This window comes from Equus caballus, chromosome 2, assembly GCF_041296265.1.
Source record: "Equus caballus isolate H_3958 breed thoroughbred chromosome 2, TB-T2T, whole genome shotgun sequence".
NCBI lineage: Eukaryota > Metazoa > Chordata > Mammalia > Perissodactyla > Equidae > Equus > Equus caballus.
Window position 1 is genome coordinate 111,637,973 of NC_091685.1, and position 21,027 is coordinate 111,658,999.

The 21,027-nt window shown below is 35.6% G+C and overlaps 1 protein-coding gene and 1 long non-coding RNA gene across 22 annotated transcripts in view; one reads left to right on the plus strand and one right to left on the minus strand.

The window, feature by feature from the left end:
- Window positions 1-11,435, plus strand: part of LOC138923083 (uncharacterized) — a 59,438-nt gene extending 48,003 nt beyond the window's left edge. The window contains exon 4 of the long non-coding RNA XR_011436207.1: window positions 11,227-11,435. This is a non-coding gene — a long non-coding RNA (uncharacterized lncRNA). The remainder of the gene's footprint in view (window positions 1-11,226) is intronic.
- Window positions 1-21,027, minus strand: part of BLTP1 (bridge-like lipid transfer protein family member 1) — a 194,398-nt gene that overhangs the window by 27,804 nt on the left and 145,567 nt on the right. For 10 of the 21 annotated variants that reach the window (XR_011436203.1, XR_011436202.1, XM_023636601.2 and 7 more), the window contains 12 exons: window positions 19,667-19,865; window positions 16,273-16,332; window positions 13,704-13,930; window positions 12,748-12,948; window positions 12,428-12,558; window positions 11,012-11,135; window positions 8,819-8,928; window positions 8,069-8,159; window positions 7,456-7,518; window positions 4,869-5,122; window positions 1,687-1,902; window positions 24-204 (listed from right to left, as the gene is read on the minus strand). Coding sequence is in view for 17 of the 21 variants with exons in the window: in XM_023636601.2 (XP_023492369.2) it covers window positions 24-204; window positions 1,687-1,902; window positions 4,869-5,122; window positions 7,456-7,518; window positions 8,069-8,159; window positions 8,819-8,928; window positions 11,012-11,135; window positions 12,428-12,558; window positions 12,748-12,948; window positions 13,704-13,930; window positions 16,273-16,332; window positions 19,667-19,865 (1,857 nt within the window). In the remaining 4 variants the exon portion in view is untranslated. The remainder of the gene's footprint in view (window positions 1-23; window positions 205-1,686; window positions 1,903-4,868; window positions 5,123-7,455; window positions 7,519-8,068; window positions 8,160-8,818; window positions 8,929-11,011; window positions 11,136-12,427; window positions 12,559-12,747; window positions 12,949-13,703; window positions 13,931-16,272; window positions 16,333-19,666; window positions 19,866-21,027) is intronic. The other 11 variants (XM_070259671.1, XM_070259668.1, XM_070259670.1 and 8 more) reach the window with 3 other exon arrangements.

Here is a 21,027-nt window from a genome sequence, read left to right on the forward strand (position 1 = left end):
ATCCTAGACATTTAGGTTTTTACCTTTACATCAACTCCAGGAATGTAAAATACTGTTGTTTCTGAGTCACTAGGCTTTGTCTGTAGAGATGATGGTACTTTCTTGCCAGTCATTAAATGGGTGGTAGAAGCATAATTAGTTTGAAACTTCTTCTTTTTTGAAGGAGAATCTTGATCTAAACTCCTGGAACTTCTATCATAACTTCTATAAAGAAAAAAATGTTTTATCTTTTAAAATAGGACATTTATCTCCTTTTCTTTTGTTTAAAATCAACTTTTTTTTTTTTTTTTTTGAGAGGAAGATTAGCCCTCAGCTAACTACTGCCAGTCCTCCTCTTTTTGCTGAGGAAGCCTGGCTCTGAGCTAACATCCGTGCCCATCTTCCTCTAGTTTATACGTGGGACGCCTACCACAGCATGGCTGCCAAGCAGTGCCATGTCCGCACCCGGGATCCGAACCAGCGAACCCCGGGCCGCCGAGAAGCGGAATGTGCAAACTTAACCGCTGCGCCACCAGGCCGGCCCCTAAAATCAACTTTTTAAATACAGTAAATGGAATATAGTCCTTGATTAATATAGTTGAAAAAGTAAAGCTCATCAGTGTCTCAGCTAAACTGGTGAATGCCTTGCAGGGACGAAGTTTATGTAGTATGGTCCACAACTACACAGGGCAGTTCTCTTTATTCCTTCCTGTGGTCAGGACTGGTTCACATAAATGTATCAGGTTGAAACCAAATGAAATTGCCCTTTATGTAGATAAAAATAGCTGAATATCAGCAATTTGTTGGCTAGATTATTATGGTTCAACCAAAAATAAATCAACAGTCATTCTTTTTATCATTACTACTACATTTGTAAGAATTTAACTGTTAAGAGTACCTTTTTATCTTCTCCTTTTATAAAAGCCTCATTACACAAATAGATAATTTAAAAATCTTTTATTATGGAACACTTCAAACATATAAAAAGTAAACAGAATGGTATAATGAACCCCCACGGATCCACCTCCCAGCTCCAATAACGGTCAGCATTCTGCCCTACTTGTTTTATCTACATTTCCACCCACTCCCCACCCTCCCACTAGATTATTAATATTATTTCCTTATAATTCTCTTTTAGATTAGGAAAGAAAAGCAAAACAAAAACTCAAAGAAAAGAATAGTGTAATGTTAAGCCTGTTTATACCACTGTTTATTTAATGATAGAAACAAACGGTAAAGCTGCAGTTATATCCTGAACAACATTCCAGTATAACAAGGCCTCTTCATGCAATCGTTTCCTAGTCTTTCTTATTCCTTCATGAAGTCATCAAAACTCTCAATAATGAAGATATCTCTGAATATTGCACTGTTCTTTAAAATAGAAATGTGCACAATACAAGGATAGATACTAATTGAGAAATTCATGCTGGTTTAAAGGAGAATTCCAAAGATACATATTTTAATTAACACACTTCTTAGAACCTAAATCAGACATCCATTTCTAGTTTCCAGAAAATATTATACACTTGTCTAAAGAAATAGTATGTCATACAAATAACCACTCAAACATTACAACTATGATTAAATCTACACTTTAAATCTGCATTTTGGGACATGGGGGGGACTAGTATGCAGTAATTTAGTGATATAAAAATAGTGTTTCTAACAAATGACGTTACATTTACCCTTTTCTGACCAATTTCTTACCTTCTAAAGCTTATATCATCATGTTCTTGTAGAAGGGTGGTTGGGTGGAGCACACATTTTCCACTGTCAATTTCAACCCGTATATCAAGTTCAAAGTCAATATTTCTCTCTGTAGCTGTGCCACTAAGACTTCGGTTGACTGGGGCTGTTGGCCAGCGTTCTGTAAACAGCTGATGGACAGCAGCAAAGCCTGTTGCTTTTTTACGAGATGTATGTCTACAGAAAGAACAACTGGTCATTACATTGCAGTAAAATGGGAAGAGTTTTTAACAAAATGTTTTCTAACATGTTATGTGAGCAATAGTCTGTAAATAAGTTTTACTATTTTATAAATTCACACAAGTTACTCAACTAGCTCATACTAACTGAAGTTTTTCCTGACTTTAATGGAGTCATATTTTACTCAACGACTATGTACTGAGTAACTTATGTGCCAGACAGTGTGTTGGTGCTGAGGACACAAGCACAATTGCTGCTACTAAGAAGTCTGAATATCAGCATATGAACTACAGGCTGCCTCAGTTCATTGCACTTCACAGATACTGTGTTTTTTACCAATTGAAGGTGTGTGGCACCCCTGCATAGAGCAAGTCTATTGGCAACATTTTTCCAACAGTATTTGCTCACTTCATGTCTCTGTGTCACATTTTGCTAATTCTCACAATATTTCAGACTTTTTCATTATCATCACATTTGTTATGGTGATCTATGATTAGTGATTTTTGATGTTACTGTTATAATTATTTTGGGGCACCATGAACCATGTCCATAGAAGACAGCAAACTTAATCGATAAATGTTGTGTCTGTTCTGACTGCTCCACCAACTGGCCATTCCCCTGTCTCTCTCCCTCTCCTCAGGCCTCCCTATTCCCTGAGACACAACAATATTGAAATTAGGCCAATAATAACCCTACAATGGCCTCTAAGTGTTTAAGTGAAAGGAAGAGTTGCACGTCTCTCACTTTAAATCAAAAGCTAGAAATGATTAAGCTTCGTGAGGAAGCCAAATTGAAAGCTGAGACAGGCTGAAAGCTAGGCCTCTTGCACCAATTAGCTAAGTTGTGAATGCAAAAGAAAAGTTCTTGAAGGAAATTAAAAGTGCTACTTCAGTGAGCACATGAATGATAAGAAAGTCAAACAGTCTGTTGCCGACAGGGAGAAAGTTTTAGTGGTCTGGATAGACGATCAAACCAGCCACAACATTCCTGTAAGCCAAAGGTCATCCAGAGCAAGGCCCTCACTCTCTTCAATTCCGTGAAGGCTGAGAGAGGGGAGGAAGCTGCAGAAGAAAGTTTGAAGCTAGCAGAGGTTGGTTCATGAGGTTTAAGGAAAGAAGCCATCTCCATAACATAATATGAAAATGAAAGGTGAAGCAGCATGAGCTGATGTAGAAGCTGCAGCAAGTTATCCAGAAGATCTAGCTGAGATCATTAACGAAGGTGGCTGCACTCAACAAGAGATTTTCAATAGAGACAAAACAGCCTTCTATTGGAAGATGCCATCCGGGACTTTGCATAGCTGGAGAGAAGTCAATGCCTGGCTTCAGAGCTTCAAAGGACACGCTGACTCTGTTGTTAGGGGCTAATGCAGCTGGTGACTTTAAGTTGAAGCCAGTGTTCATTTACCATTCCGGAAATCCTAGGGCCCTTAAGAATTATGTTAAATCTATTCCACCTGTGCTCCATAAATGGAACAAAGCCTGGATGATAGCACATCTGTTTGCAACATGGTTTACTGAATATTTTAAGCCCACTGTTAAGATCTACTGCTCAGAAAAAAAAGATATCTTTCAAAATATTACTGCTCATTGACAATGTACCCGGTTACTCAAGAGTTCTGATGGAGATGTACAATGAGATTAATGTTTTCATGCTGCTAACACAACATCCATCCTGCAGCCCATGGATCACGGAGTAATTTCAACTTTCAAGTCCTATTATTTAAAAAATACATTTTGTGAGGCTATAGGTGCCATAGATAGTGATTCCTTTGATGAATCTAGGCAAAGTAAATTGAAAACCTTCTGGAAAGGATTAACCATTCTAGGTGCCATTAAGAACATTTGTGATTCATAGGAAGAGGTGAAAATATCAACATTAACAGGAGTTTGGAAGGAGTTGATTCCCACTCTCATGGATGATGTTGAAGGGTCCAAGATTTCAGTGGAGGAAGTAAATGCAGATGTGGTGGAAACAGCAAGACAACTAGAATTAGAAATGGAGCCTGAAGATGTGACTGAATTGCTGCAATCTCATGATAAAACTTTTAAAAGATGAGGAGTTGCTTCTTATGGATGAGCAAAATGGTTTCTTGAAACAGAATCTACTCTTTGTGAAGATGCTGTGAAGATCATTGAAATGACAACAAAGGATTTAGAATCTTACATAAACTTAGTTGATAAAGTAGCAGCACAGTTTGAGAAAACTGACTCCAGTTTTGAAAGATGTTCTACTGTGGGTAAAACGCTGTCAAACAGCATTGCCTGCTACAGAGAAATCATCTGGGAAAGGAAGAGTCAATTAATGTGGCAGCTTTTCACTGTTGCCTTACTTTGAGAAATTGCCACAGCCACCTCAGCCTTCAACAACCACCACTTTGATCAGTCAGCAGCCATCAACATCGAGGCAACACCCTCCACCAGCAAAAAGATTAAAACTTGCTGAAGGCTCAGATGATGGTTAGCATTTTTAAGCAATCAAGTACTTTTAAAAATTAAGGTAGGTATATTGTGTTTTTAGACATAATGCTATTGCACACTTAATAGACTACAGTATAGTTTAAGCTAACTTTTATGTGCACTGGGAAATAAAAAAATATGTGTGACTTGCTTTATTGCAATACTGTATTCGTTTTATTGTGGTGGTTGGGAATCAAACCCACAATATCTCAAAAGTATGCCTAAAACATTCTACAGTTTGAAGATTTCATTTTTGCAAACCTTAAAATTTAAAATGCTACTTCCCAGATTTTACCAAAAGACAGAAGAACCGAAAAAGAAAAATATAATGCCTCATGGAGCTAAATTACATTAATAAATGATAGATATGTCTCTTAGTCTCACTCTAGCTAGGCACATTGAGATTTTTTCTGTGAAAATTAGCAGTTATATATATAATGCTTCAAACTCGGTTCTAGATTCTGAAATACTACCTAAGGATCCTAAAAGAAAAAGGCTACTCACGAAGGTTTTCTGTAAATATAAAACCTTTCCCTCTCATGGTCTTCATCCTTTTCATCCTTCTCGGAATCTTCACTAGTAGAAGACAAGCTGTCATCCCGTCGGCCCTCTTCAGACTGGAAAGGAATGCCCGGTGAAAAGCCTCCTGGAGCTTTAGGAGAACTGAACACGGAATATGATCCTTCACTATTTGATGAGTAATGGGATGGCCCTTCAATGGTTACTGACAAAAGGTCCAGTTCTGTCTCCTCTGGAAACTGATTGTAAAAAGAGAAAATGTGAATAAGGTTCATATTATAAATCTCTTCTCAACTAAAAAAACGAAAAAGAAAAAATATATTTAAAGGTTTAATAATTCTCTCAGAGTTGAATTTCCTCACTGTGAACTGAAAGAAAGGTCAGATTTATGAACATATGAAATGGCACACCAAGGATGGAAGCAGAAGGTCAACGAGAGAAAGTCACACCACTGACATACTAAAAAATTAGAGTGAAATTTTATTCTACATAAGCATATATCATCATATTGATTAGTACATGTTGTAATTCTTTAAAGCATAGGTTAAACATGCTCTGGAAACAATGTGATCAACTGTAAATCAGAAGGGCAGTTAAATCAGAAGAGAGCAGCTAGCGATGGAAGAGCATGCAATGTCAGTACAGAATATATGTCATGCTTGTAGAAGATTTCTGTGGATATCTCTTTTAAAAATGAGCCCCTAACGGGTTGAAGAAAGATGTACAAATAGTTATGTAATTAAACATATTAATCAATCAAACTTAAGAATGCTATAAGGTGAATAGTTTGCATAAATGCCATGTCACTAACTGAGGATTGCACCAGGAGGCCATTGTATTTAAGCAGGTCAAAAAAACAACAAAATTTCCTATGACCTAATTTTGATTCCCAATTTTGAGAGTTGCTTGAATATTCTTTGAGAATGTGATAAGCCTCTGTAAAGTGTCATGTGCAAAGTAGTGCAATTTATTGATGTTACTCTGAGATACATAATGAAATCCTACGATCAAAATTACAAATATTTGCAGAATCCAGCTTTTCTTCACTTTTTATAATATACATGTTACTTAGTAAATAACTAAATTAGATTTTATTTATCAGAATATCTTCAATTTTTAAAAATTGTTTTGGTTAAGAATTGATGTAGATAAATATCCCTTTGTTTTATATTTATTATTTTTTTTAATGGATTTTTTTTTTCCTGGGAAAGATTGCCCTGAGCTAATATCTGTTGCCAGTCTTCCTCTTTTATTTTTCCCTGCCCAAAGCCCCAGCACATAGTTGTATATTCTGGTTGTAAGTCCTAGTTCTTCTATGGGAGCTGCTACCACAGCATGGCTACTGACAGACAGGTGGTGTGGGTCCATGCCTGGGAACCAAACCCAGGCCGCCAGAGCCGAGTGCACCAAACTTTAACCACTAGGCCATCAGGGCTGGCTCTATTTATATTATATTTAACCATGACTTGATCTATTTTGAAATTTATGATTTTTATATACTATTTTTTATAAACAGCATACACTGCTATTTAAAAATAGGACTTGAATCAATTCAAATATTAATGCATTTAAAAATCAATTATTTTGCAATATATACAAATATCTAATCATTTTGTTATATATGTGAAACTAATATAATATTGTATGTCTTATAATAATAAAAAAAAGTGGGACAGGAAAAAAAATTACTTAATTAGTAGAATCCATTCAATTCACTGTAAATTATTTATTTCCAAGTTTGTTTTTAGAAAAAAGGAGATTTTTTTCAGGCTCATTATATAACAATCTAATACTTCTAAAACAAAATTCAGTTTAAATTCAGTGTAGCTATGGGATATATATTAAACTCTAGCTTAAAAGAGTGGGGGAAGAGAAACAAAATACATGTGGAATAAGTGCCAGTTTTTAAATGTAACTTGACAGAAAACTTCTAGACACAGATTTATATATGTAGTATACAGATAGATTTTTAAAATTCAATTTTACTTTTATGACATATTTAGGGAAAATATTTCGCTCATAAAAATGTTAATTCAACTTATAAATGGCTATGTAGCACATTTTCCACAATTTTGAACATGAGAATAATTTTTTTAATGAATTGCTTTTATACATATGTTTTTTATACCAGTGACTCAAAAGACATAACATTCAATGATTAATTTGTTGTTCTAAGATGGGTTTGATTCTAGTTTGAACTAATTAACTTCTTTTTTAAAGAAAAGATTAACTTTGCAGTAGAATGTAGGGAAAAAGATTCACTTGAGGATTAGCAAGTAACAGTAATAAATTGCATGTTTTGGTTTATGATTTGGTTGAGTTAATTTGGTAAGCTGACTTAGTCTTTTTTGAATTTTGGAGATTAAATAATACTATAAAGAAATTTAGAACTAAAATCTATTCATGCAAGAGCTTATGAAATATATGATGAAAAAGAATTCAAACCATCTTAAACCTTTATGTATAATAGTTTTGAGGTCTGAGTTTAGTAGGAAATGAGAGGAAGACTTTATGAAAGCAGAGTTTTAAGGTAGATAGTTTTAAAGCAAAATTTGTTTTTTTCAATAAATACCTGAAAATACCCTTCCCCAGGACAGCTGGATTGTGATGTACTTCCCCATACTGGTTTTTTCAACTTAATTAAAATAATAAGAATATTTATAAAAACTCATGAAAAATAAAAAACAATAGTTTAAAACAAATACACAAGAAATAAAACAAACATTTTAACATGCTATAAAATTAAAATACAACTTTGAAGCTGACCTTTTTACTTCTGGTTTCTGCTATTATCTCTATATATTCTGAATTAAAATATATAAATAATAAAATACATAAATACATAAAGTATAAACATTCCACATTTTCATTTGTGTAAAAGACCTAGTTTAATGTGGATTTGCACCTGAAATAAAAATTATTCAACAAAACATTTTTACCTAAGAACAAGCAGCATTGGGTCTTTACTCTACATGTAAAACACTAACACCTGCAGCATGGCTCTCCAATGACTGCACGTGGGCCCTGCCCTGCTATTTGGTCATGTGCACACACTTCAGCCGTCACAATCCACACTTTCACTGTAGGTGGGAATTAGTATTTTGAAATTGTATAACTACTATAATTTTGTAATTACTAAAAATTATTTAGCACTGTTTATCTCCAACAAATAATCTCTCTCTTACTGTATCTTGGATATTGAAAGTCACTCTGGGTCCAGGAGATGCTGCATCCACACGGATTTCGGGGAGCTCCTCAGTTTCTCCTACTCGAGAACTGTAAGGAAATTTAAAGTTATAAAATATTAATATTTGTGTTTAAAAAAATCCCTAACCTTATAAAAGTCTGATTAATGGCATTAGCATTCTCTTTCTAAATATTTACCTTATCCAAGGATCGAGCTTTTGGTATTCCATTTCTTAACCCTTAGCATCCCATAAAAAAATTCAATGTTTTGATTAACTCATGATTGTCTAAAACTAAACCATATAAAAAAGAATTTATACCTCCTACCTTGTCGTGCTCATTTAGTAGTAAAACTATTTTTCTTCAATGATATGTAAAATTTCCATTTTTTCATATGCTAAATGTGTGTGTAATCAACCTTTTCTAAAACGACAAACTTAGAGCAGCTACTAATATGCACATTTTCACATCTTTGGATAGTCTATAAGTTTACACATAAACTTGTTAAAAGCAATGCACTTCATTACCTAAATGCACTCAGTGAATCTGGTATAAATGTGATAGAGGTATTCCTCAAATAAACTTCTTAGTTTGACAGTATCTACTATGACTGTTATTTGACTAATAAGGTCCATTTCTGCATCTTAACTTTGTAATTTCCCCAATTAGAACACAATAAATAAGTCGTACACCTTGGTAAGGGACTCAGTAATTTTATTACTTATTTCATTGGTTGAAATGTAAATTACCTGGCCCTTTCCATTCGCTTAAGAGGTGGTCTTCCAGAAGCAGAAATGCTTTTTGATCGGCTGTAACTTGGTTTATAACCCAAACCCCACTTATCCTTCAGGGAAGCAGCCTAATGAAATGGCAAAGAAAAAAGGTGACTTTAGGCAGTTGTTTGTTGTAATATCTGACTTCAGATAAAATATTCTACTATTAAACAAGTTAGCCTATTTTCCCTAGGTCAATAATAAGTTACTTTAAATTGTGACTTTAAATGTCACTTAACAATACAGATGGATCAAAGTAAAGCAGGAATCAGCTAATTTTTTTTTTTTAAGATCGGCCCTGAGCTAACATCTGTTGCCACTTTTTTTCTTTTCTTCTCCCCACTGCCCCCCAGTACATAGTTGCATATTCTATTTGTAGGTCCTTCTGGTTCTGCTATGTGGGACACCGCCTCAGCATGGCTTGATGAGCGGTGCCATGTCCGTGCCCAGGATCCGACCCAGCGAAACCCTGGGCCACCAAAGTGCAGCACGCGAACCCAACCACTTGGCCACGGGGCCGGCCCCTTGCTACTCTTTAGTCCTAGTGTCAATTAGTAAGAAGGGCTGTACACTGAAAATATAAGCCATCAGCTGGCCTGAGAGAAAAGAGAAAATAAAAAGATTGGTAGTGGGAATGAGAGGTTCAGACATAAAGTAAGAAGAAAGAAATGATTAAAAAGGAAAGAAAAAGAAAATGAAACTTGAAAGGAAAAAGGGAAAGAAGGGGAAGGGGGAGAGGGGAATGACCACCAGTCATCTGAGGGATACCCAAGAGCACCCCCGCCACAGAACTCGACTACAGCAAAGTCAACGGAGTGGCCATGTGAACACTCTGACTCCCATCCCTCTTCTCCAAATTTGTAGCTAGGGCTAGATATTAAAAAGATTCTAATACAACGGAGATTTGAAATGCCGGAGTACTGAAAGAGAATTGAGAGGAAAAGCCAAAGGAGACAAATACTAAGAACACAGATGTAGTTTCAATAATTTCCCTAATCCTCTCTACCTAGTTTTATTCTTAACAGTCAATTACCAAGTATAAACTACCTTGTAAACAGTACACAAGCAATAGTCTAATTATATTGTATGATTGTTAGGTACATAGTAACAAAAATATTAAATATAGAACTAGGCATTATGGATCATCACTATCTACTTGTTACTATCAGAAGCCAGAGATAAATAACTCAAGTTGGATTTTATCTTTAAATAACTAATTTTGAACAGTATTCAAACGAGGCTGTCTGGGAGTTCAGGTGTGAGCAAGGAAAGAAAGGTCAAAAGCTGATGAGCCCTGGATCCCCACACCTTTCTCCCTTCTTCTGACCCCAGCAGCTCTGATATAATGTTTTTTATGGACTGGAGTGCCACCCAAAAACCTTATTCTGGTAAAAAATGAAGGATTCTGATTTTTTAAAAAAAGTTAAGAACGTTTACAAGTAGTTTTTCCACTAATAAGACCACTTTGACCCAAAGCAACCTACTTCTATTTGACTAAGTTTTAGAATTATTTTCTATGTGTTTATAGTATATCTCTATATTTATTTCAACTGTTCAGCAATTGGACTAAATCCCCAAAAATGTGGTAGGTAGTGCAGTCAGAGGTAAATAACTTGTTCTTTAAGAAACTCAAACTCTAGTAAGGGCCGCTAAAGATGCAAACAAAGACAGGAGTAAAGTGCTGAGAATCCCCGGTGGTTGAGAGGTAAAGTCAGTTGTGGAGAATGGGGTAGGGGTAGAATGGACATCTCAAAAGAGTTCACATTTGACTTAGAGGCTAAAAAGAAAGTATGACTTCATGAAAGGCAGACAAAACACAGTGGTTAAGGGCACAGACTGTAGAGTCCTACTGTTTGGATTTGAATCTTGGCTCCACTGAGATTACTTAGCTGTATGACCTTGGTCAAGTTACTTGACCTCTTTATGTCTGTTATCTTATCTTTAAAATGGGGAAAGGGTTGTTGAAGAATCTATTTAATGGATTGTTAAACATAAAGTGCTTTAAACAGTGCCTGGTACATAGTAGACAGGAGACATGCAAATCAGCTGGTATTATCACCAGCAACAGAGGAAGAAAGAGAACAATGTAAGTATCATCATAAAGTTCCATAAAGTAAAAAATAAAAAAATAGTCTGCTTTAATAAAATTCTTGTTAAGTGTTTACTCACTCGCATACTGGACCTCCGTAATTTTTTACGAACATCTCTTCGAATGTCATTCACAGCAACCGATTCTAACTGTTGGTAACGTTGAATTTCCTGGTTTATGGTTCCTTCACTTGCACCTAATTTTCTGGATGCAAAACAAATATTGCAATTGTGTAAAGAATTAACAAAGTAAGATTGATTTTTACTTGCTTCTTTTTAATTTTTTCTCTTGGCAGAATATCAAAGATTAAGTATGGACAGGCCAAAATCCTCCATAAGGTTAACACTCATATCTGGAAAACTATGAAGAAGCTCTAACATTTTAGGAAATGGTTCTTACCCATTTCTGTGTCAAGAGTCTCTCTGACCATCTTATGAAAACTGTGGACCCACTCTGAGGAAGAATGTCTCTATATAACATTCTACATTATAACTTAAGCCTCAGGTAAGATTTTATGGGAGGAAGTATATTTTGCTTCAGGTCATTTTTTTCCCTGAGAACAAAACTCAAATTGTAATGTAAGTCAACAGGAAAATGTGAATCACTGTATCATAGTTAATTTACAGACAAGTTTTTAGTTAATACTTTTTATTGCACAAAATGCATATATTTGTGTAAAGCCCTTGAATGCAAAAAAACACAGGTACAGGTGTATGAAGATTAGAAGAGATAAGGCATGACTGTCACCTTTTGGGAAAACAAAAATTTCAAAGTTTGCAAAAAGAATATTTAGCCTTATAGAGGAAGTATTACTTTGTCAGTACTACCCAGCAGGCAACAGAGGAAAAAAAAAGCTACTACCATCTACTACCCCATCTCACCTCACGCTACCCCCATCTCAGGTCTAGAGAACTGCTAATACAGGCAGGCAAAAAAAGAAAAAAAAAAAACATGAACTTTGAATTCAGACAAACACAAGTTCAAATTCTAATTTTTTAACCTCTCTGAGCCAGTTTTCTCATCTCTAAAGTTTGGATAATGCCGTCTAATCTCAGAAACGTTGTGAGGATTAAACTGAGGTAACACGTCAAATTCACAGTACTTAATAGATGCTAAATTTGTTTTCCCTCTTAAAAATTTGCATTCTAGAAATACTGATGTTAGCAAAAGACTAATACATATATTTATATACGCATATAAAGATACATGTAAGTGTATACACACATGTAGAGACATGTATATGTGATATAAAGTCAGTCATAAACTGCTCAGAAATGGGGAGTTGTGATGAGCACCAGACTAGGATTTCAGGCCTAACTTTATCACTAATAAATGTATGATCTCAGGCAAATTACCAAACTTCTCTGAACTTTGGTGATCTCATTTATGAACTTAAAGGGGTTGTACTAGCCCAAATCCAGTTTCCCCTACATTTGAAATCCTATGCTTCTATTATTAGGGAATACTGTGCTAAATTTAAAATAATTTATACGTACTTAAGATCATCTATTACTTTGGCCTGTTCATTCAGTTCTCTGATATCCACGATACGCTTCATAATTTTTCTTCCTCTCAGTTCTCCTGGCTGGCTAGAAGATGCTCCTTGTCTTCGATAATCTACAGCTTCCTGAGAAATCAAAAGCATGTCTGTCAATACCACCCTCAGGTCACAGAGCAAATCTATCACAAAAGTCACACCTTAAATCAAAGAAAGCATGCAAGACTCAAAGCCATCTATATTAAGAAAGATGATTGGAGTTCTCCAGTGATTCAAATTCCTTCATTTTCATAAGGAATCTATTTAGTTGCTACCTACGTTTCCCCATGAGTGAGCTCTGCATGCTTTCAAGTGGGACTGGCTAGACTGAGGGGAGCCCCACATCTCGGGGTCACGCAGATACTCTGCAGGAACAGAATAGCGCTGATGTGGGGGCGTCAGGCCTAGGAGGTGATTTACAAGTCGCTGCCCAAAGGTGAGCTTGTGGCCATCTCCACTTACTGAACTTCCATCTGAACTCTAAATGATAAACGGTAACATAAATTTTTTAAAAAATTTCTTTCCAAGAACAAAACTATTTCATGATACAATAGTTAAAAGATGTTTAAAAACTTTTAAAAAATCAATACTAGAATGAAAGCAGAGAGTAACTTTCTAACTACCAAATAATTTGATGCTATAGAATGTACAGTATAGATGGAAATACTTATTTTAAAAACGTATACTTCATTTTGTGTGCGTGCACTTTGCTTTTAAGTTTCATTTTTTAACATCTTTATTGAGATATAGTTCACATGCCATACAGTCCACCCATTGAAAATGTACAATTAAGTGGTTTCTAGTATACTGACAAAGTTATGCAACCATCATCACAATCTGTTTAAAACATTTCCACCACCCCCCAACGGAAACCTCCTAACTGTTAGCAGTTTCTTCCCATTCCCCCTCGCAACCTCCTCAACTCTCCTAGCCCTAAGCAACCCCAATCTACTTTCTGTCTCTACAGGTTGCCTTGCACTTTGCTTAATGTTAGTATGTTACCTATAGGTTAAGGCACAAGTTGGCTGACAGTGATTATAAAACAAAGAACCCAATTAAAAGACAATATTATGAAATTAAAAAACAATATTATGACATGTAGACAGAGAGAACCACTACTCCCTTCCTTCCTCCACAATTAGCAACTACAAGATAATAAATAACACCTAGTTAATAATATCCCTGTCTCAGGATGCAAGCCAGTCCTCAAAAAGTCTAACAGTGAGTTTACTTACAGTATGGATAGTGGGAGACATAGTATCAACTTCATCCTCATCTGATAGGTCGGCTATGTTCACTGAATTTAGATCAGCAATGTCATCTATGTCCTCCTCTCCTGTCAGTGTTGTCAGGGTATTGCCCAGAGCATTAAGTCTTTTGCCAATGTTAGGATCCATGTGGACATCAATCCCACACATTTTCCACAATACATTGAGTGTCCAGGTTCCAGCACTACTACTCTCTGTTTAAATAAAGAAGTGCCATTTTTGGTAAGTCTTGGGAACAGAAATTTAAGTAATTTGACATGTAAGGAATAGAATGGATCATGGCCCTGTGTAATGACCCTTGTCTCTCACAGCTAGGTTGTTCAGAAACCTTAGACTCAGAGGTTGGTTCCCCTGTTGTATAGTGAGCATCTGCTGTCTCCTCTGTGCAGCATCCCTCTTTCTCCTATGAACTATGCATTCCCTCCCCGCCACCTCCAAGCTGATCTACCTTCCCATGGCTATAGGAGGAACTGCCATGACACTCACTCCTTAGCCAGAATTAATTAGATAATTAGTCCAGGTGAGGGTCAAAGTTAGAAAACTAAGAATCCTTCCCCGGACTCGAGAAAAGATTGGTCCCTCTCCTGTGATTAAGGTTGAAGAAATGTGGCTCGAGAGCTGTTGGTAGCCATGTTTCCTGCCATATGTAAGGAGGAGGTCAGCAGTAAGAAAAAAATGAAGCAGTCAAAGAGGAGCAAAGACAAGAGCTGGAGAGAGTCCTGGTGACAGTTGGGTTCTTGGTTCCAGTAGTTCCTGAGGGCCCCTGACTAGACCTGCTTCCTTCTCTCACTGAGAGAGTCACTCCTAAGTTTACTTGTGATCTGCAAATCTCCTTTTATTAAGGTCCACTTTTTGGTTAAGTTAGTCTGAGTGGTTTCTTGTCACTTATAAACAGAGTCCTGACAAAGACTTTTACGTGACCTTTCTCCAATATGTATGTTTATCTCAGTCACCACCCTATCCTTCTAACACTACTGCTGGAAATTTCCTGCCTCTTCAGTTCTCTGTCAGTGGGGACTGTCAGCCTTGCTGCTTTCTGCGACAAGGTATATAGGATGAGCACTGAGGCTACTAGGCTTGGGGAGGAAAAGAGGGAACAGTAAGGAAAGAAAGGAAATCTACCAACTTTTTGTTTTTTGGGTTTTTTTGAGGACGATTAGCCCTGAGCTAACTACTGCCAATCTTTCTCTTTTTGCTGAGGAAGACTGGTCCTGAGCTAACATCTGTGCCCATCTTCCTCTATTTTATACGTGGGACGCCTACCACAGCATGGCTTTTGCCAAGTGGTGCCATGTCTGCACCAGGGATACGAACTAGCAAACCCTGGGCCGCCAAGAAGCGGAATGTGTGCACTTAACAGCTGTGCCACCGGGGCGGCCCCAGCAATCTACCAACTTTAATCAGCTTCCACCCCCTCAACATTTTAAGAGCCCTTAAATAATACCTAATTTTAGACCAAGCAAAATAATAAAAATTTACATCATGCTATCATCTTAGTCAAGACAGGCTATTACTTCTATAGTTATCTCCTAACCAGTTTCCTAGGGTTTTTTTTGTTTGTTTTTTGTTTGTTTTTTTTTTTAAAGATTTTATTTTTTTCCTCTTTTCTCCCCAAAGCCCCCCAGTACATAGTTGTATATTCTTAGTTGTGGGTCTTTCTAGTTGTGGCATGTGGGACGCCACCTCAGTGTGGCTTGATGAGCGGTGCCATGTCCGCGCTCAGGATTCAAACTGACGAAACACTGGGCCACCTGCAGCAGAGTGCGTGAACTTAACCACTCGGCCATGGGGCCAGCCCCCCAGGTTTTTTCTAATACTTGAAAGTGTCCCTTTAATACTGTCACCATCTTCTTTCTTCCTAAAAAAACTCAGTGGCTTCCTACTGTCCACCAAATCAAGTTCAAACTCCTTATTTTGGGATGTAAGACTTTCCCCATCTTACTTTTCATATAACCTTGTTCCAGCCAATTTGGACAATTCTAACTAGACACTGTTTTGACATCATGCTTGATACTAGTCTCTCTGCCTGAATTTTCTCTGACCTGTACCTCCTAGTTTTTGCTTAAAGAAACAATTTTATCTGTCTTTCAAGTCCCTGTTTAAATGCTTGTTCTTCCATGAAGCTTTCTCTGATCCTAGTATCCTTCCAAATTTGGAAATTTTCTCTCCCTCCTGTAAATTTCAACAGCAATTGAAATTTTATATTTTATTGTACTTATCACTTATTATAGTTTAATTATGCTGCAGAGGCTTAATTATATTATTAGAATTTAAATTTATAGAGTAGAAAGTATATCTTATTCATCTTAGTCTTTCCCAAAACATTTTGCAGTGTATCTTGTACACAGCAGGTATCTAATTAATAATTGTTAAATAAATATGCTAATATTATTGCAAAATAGTTTTTAAAATTAGGATACACCAGAATTAGTTGAAAGACCCTCTCACTAGATTAATACAAAAGCAAAAACTACATATATAAAGGCAGAATTCTAATGGACATATATAGCAAAAGTAATAGCAAATGTGAACTTACCAGCTGCTGCTTGTCCTGTAGTCCTGGAGCATACCTCATAGGTGCCATCGGGAACTACACCTGCACAAAAATCACCCCAAAAATAGTTTTAAATAAAATTATGCTTGTGGTTAAATATTTTACTGCAATTTTTCACCTAAAGATTATTATCTAAATAGTATCATTAGCCTCTCTTTCAGTTTCTAACCTGCAGAATGGAAGGGCTACCTTAGATGATGACTCATAATATCTATTTCATATCTCACAATATTTTATTCTATGATTTTAAGAATTAACTGCAGTTTTATCTTCACATTCTGCATGTGATTTTCTTATCTCTGACCTCTGGTTTCTGGATGCTCCAACAATTTGTGCCATCATGAGTGAATGGCACTTTGAGAATGCAAATGACATAAAAATGATTTTTTGATAACTAAGAACTGCCACATTAGGTCACAGACATGATTCATCACCCTTGTCATTTCCTTTGACAAGAAACATTTTATGAGAAAAAAATGATTGGCTCATGATGTCAGTCTCATAAGGTTATGGACCTATCTCCAGAACGTATCTGGCACTAACTTTGAAACTTTTACTAACACTTAGCTTTAATCAGATAACTGCAGCTTCAAAAAAAAGAAGTTTATTAAATCAACAACTTTAAACAGTGAAGGGCATACAATCCTTGAAATAACTTTTAATCAAAGTAAAGTCTAATGATAGGATTAAGACCTTTTCTCAGTAATCTTTAATGGAAAACAAATTTCAATCTAAACCTGACAGTACATACATCTTAAATGAAATGTCTTTTTGCAATTCACTTGGTATCCTAAACTGGTATTCAAGTATTACTTCAACTTGAGTTGCAGAAATATTACAACTTATTTTGGGAGAACAGGGCTATTTATTGACAGTTTCTAGTGTATATATATATATTTTAAGATAGTGCCAATAACTTTAAAATCTAAATTATATTTTTGAGCCATATGCTACCTGTGCCTCACATACAAATTATAAAATAAGAAAGAACTAGATCTTGTTTTGGGGTAAAAGATTGCCCAATTCACCTTTTATAGTCATGGTTATAAATCAGAGCAAAAGAAACCTGGATTACCCTTTCAAATCTAGGAACGCTAGAATGAAAAAAAGACCCTTTGAAATTTGAGTAACATAAGTAAGGCCTAGTGAAAGGAAGAACTAGTAAATAAAAAAAAGGGTAGAAAACTTTTGGGACTTTCAAGAAGTGTCAGAGAAATTTTAAAAATTAAGTTTTAGAAAAGATTATATAGATTCATAGAATACGGAGCCATGATGAATTAATAAGGAATATTAAGATTTTTAGGAGCAGAATGGAATCCTGAAAGTGAGGAGCAGGAAACCAGCCAAGCTTCCCCATAGTACCCATGCTCTCTGCATCAGAGACGGAATGCTGAGCTGGACCAACCATTAGTCTGAATACAGGACAACAATCTCCTGTTCTCATGACCTGATGCTCCCTGGGTATTAACAGAGAGCTTGGAGTCTTTCAAACTTCTAATGGTTTATATATTTTTTTAAAATACATGGTAATGTAAAGGGTCTAAAGGGTACTATATGCTTACATGGTCCTTTGAACACTTCCTACAGACTGTCCTTTTTAATTTTTACTGCATTTCCCAAAAAACATTATCACCTAGAGAGGAAATTTCTCTGGGCCATGTGTTTTCTAGAGCATGATTTTAAAATGATCTGTAAAAAAAATCCTAAGGCATAATCCTACTGTTCCTTATTTCTCTGCCCTATACCCAACTCTTTTTTTCAAGAATATTAAATGTCAGTTATATCCAAGAATACTTACTACTTAATAAAAACTACAAAGTAGTAAACTAATTTGCCTATTTTATAATTTAGAATTTTTTTTATAATTATGCCAATAAAACAACTGCTGTACTCACGTCCTCTGCCTCCCTCCCAAGACACCAAACAATAAGCACATTACAAAAACAAGTCATTTAATACCCTCCAAAACTCCAAATCAATTATGATTATCACAATTATCAGCATGTCCACACTCTACTTTGTTGTATAATATACACTGAGGTGCTGAGTTATTAATTATTTATATTTTTTAAGATGTATTTTTGATTTTGAGTTAGAGGCATATTTCTTATGCATTTTCCATTTGTTTAAGATAAACTGTTATAAGGAAATGATATCCTTCCTTTGCTCCAAATATATTCTCTCTGTATAAATGACTATAATGATGGCCCAGATGTCATCTTAATAAAAATCAGTAGGGTTAAATTTATTTTGTTTTAAGAAAAAACACAAAGACAGTTATAGTGACTTTTAAAAATATATATAACAACTGTGAAAAATGGTTATTCATCAAGATTTCTGATGAAGGCTATTTTCGGTCTTTTGGAGATTAGGGGTGCGTACTTCTGTATCAAGTCTGCTTAGTAACCTGAAATATTTCAATGAAATCCTAGTATTTTACCTATGAATTGTCTAAATGCAAAGCATTCAAAAACAAGAATTACACCTGTAATTTTACCTAAGTTTTAAGTCAACACTGAATGCCAAAACTTCAATTTTTGATATAAAAATAATGGAAAGTTTTCTCATCCCTCAAAGAAAATCCAGAATGGAAAGAAGATTTTCTTCCAGTGAAGAAGGGAAAAATTTGCATAAACAATGGCATACCACCTTCCAAAAAGTAATTAAGTATTAATTTTGGCTTACAAGATTGAGGAATTTTACTTCACAACCTTTGATTCCTCACATATAATTTTTCTTCATTATTAAGATTAGTGAAGCTTTCTCAACTCTGCTATAATATTTAAAATATTAATACAGATAAAAATAAATCCCTTTGCCATCAAAATAGCATATAAACACAGCTTTAGTTATTCCCAAGCTTGAGTATTATCAAATTGGAGGAATTTATACAAGTTACACTTTGTACCCTACAAATGTGGACATGTGGGTTCATTCATGTCAATGTTAATTAAGGCTGGAGTTTCCACTCCTGGTTATCTACAACTGTTCTATGTTATATGATGAACTGTATTTTACACCTTTATCACTTTCTTTCAAGATCCCCACAGAACAAAGTGCTGTATCTGGGCATTCATGAATCAATTACAAGAAAAATCAGTGAGTGAGCAAACCTTCAATGTTATAATGTTATATAATGCTCACTGTTCAAATGTTATACCATCAAAAAGAATGCCTAGCTGGTTTACTTACCGAAACTACTGAAAGCTACAGTTTCGCAAATATGCTCTGATAACTTTAACTAGAAATAGCCCTTATTTCACAACATCCAATAACATTCCTATATCTGAACATCCTTTAGTTTTACAAATGAAGACACTGGTTTTCTTAATTTTTAAAAATTCTAAACCTCATACAGAAAATAAAAGACACTCACAGGCATTCATCACTAGATCCCCACGAATTTCTGGTTTCCAGTCATCCCACGACGTCTCAAAGCCATCAGCAAAACGGATACAAAAGTTTTTGAAATGCCCTTTACTAACCAGAGATTCTGAAGAACAAGCAGTGATGAGAGTGCTTTCAATGGTCAGTACTAACGCAGAGCCAGTGTCAAGGTCTCCAGTGTGATTAGACTGCAAAATATATTAAAGGAGATAGAAAACAAAAGAAGACGAATTATTAAACATGGAAATCCTCATAGGATTCATAGAATCAAAAATCTAGCGTCAAGCCTACAAAGCTTAATTAAAAAGCAGCTTAGAAAGATGCCTACTTTTAAAAATTAAATTGCTCAAGTGAAATACAATTTCCATGTGCATTTTTTTTTTTAAACTAAACTTGCAAAAGGCTAATTATCTACTTTTCCATCTCAAGCTTCTGTTTTAGTTGTCGGGAGTGTTCTCATTATGACAACCAGCCCTGGTGTGTAGAGCCTTCTTGAGTTCTGTCCATCATGCCATTAAAAAATTACCATTTTTCAACTCCTGAGACACAAACATACCACATATGTTGCCAACCCTCAACCCAGAATTTTTCTTAACACTGGCTTGTTAAATGAATTTACTAAAAGATAAAGACATTCAACAACAGGTTACAGGTTATATAAGGTAAATTATGACAGTAAAATATAGACCTCTGTATCTGTTATAATTCTAAGTTCTTGGCTTCACAGGGGTTTACAGCCTTTACTTATACACATGTGCATGCAGTTATATATTCTTGAGAACTCATCCTAAATGACAAAGAGAAAATTCTTGCTTTATGTAGGTGTACACATAACTTGGAAGTTTCTTACCATTAATTATTAGTTTAAAAGCATTTTGAAATTCCCTACCCTATTTTAGATGAGGTTATTAAACACTATTAATTAGTATTCTTTTTTTTTTTTTTTGAGGAAAACTAGCCCTGAGCTAACTGCTGCCAATCCTCCTCTTTTTGCTGAGGAATACTGGCCCTGAGCTAACATCCATGCCTATCTTCCCCTACTTTATATGTGGGACGCCTACCACAGCATGGTGTGCCAGGCGGTACCATGTCCGCAGCCGGGATCTGAGCCAGCAAAACCCGGGCCGCCGAAGCGGAACGTGTGCACTTAACCGCTGCGCCACCGGGCTGGCCCCTAATTAGTATTCTTAAATGTCCTTTTGTTTCTATTTTATTAACAAATGTATACCAAAGGTTTCTTTGGTAAAAAAAAAAACAAAACAATAAAAAGATTCTGAAAACTAAGGTGCTTATTTGGCAAGGTAAAAATGAAGTGATCAGATGAGTGTCATCTCATCACTATTCTGAGTT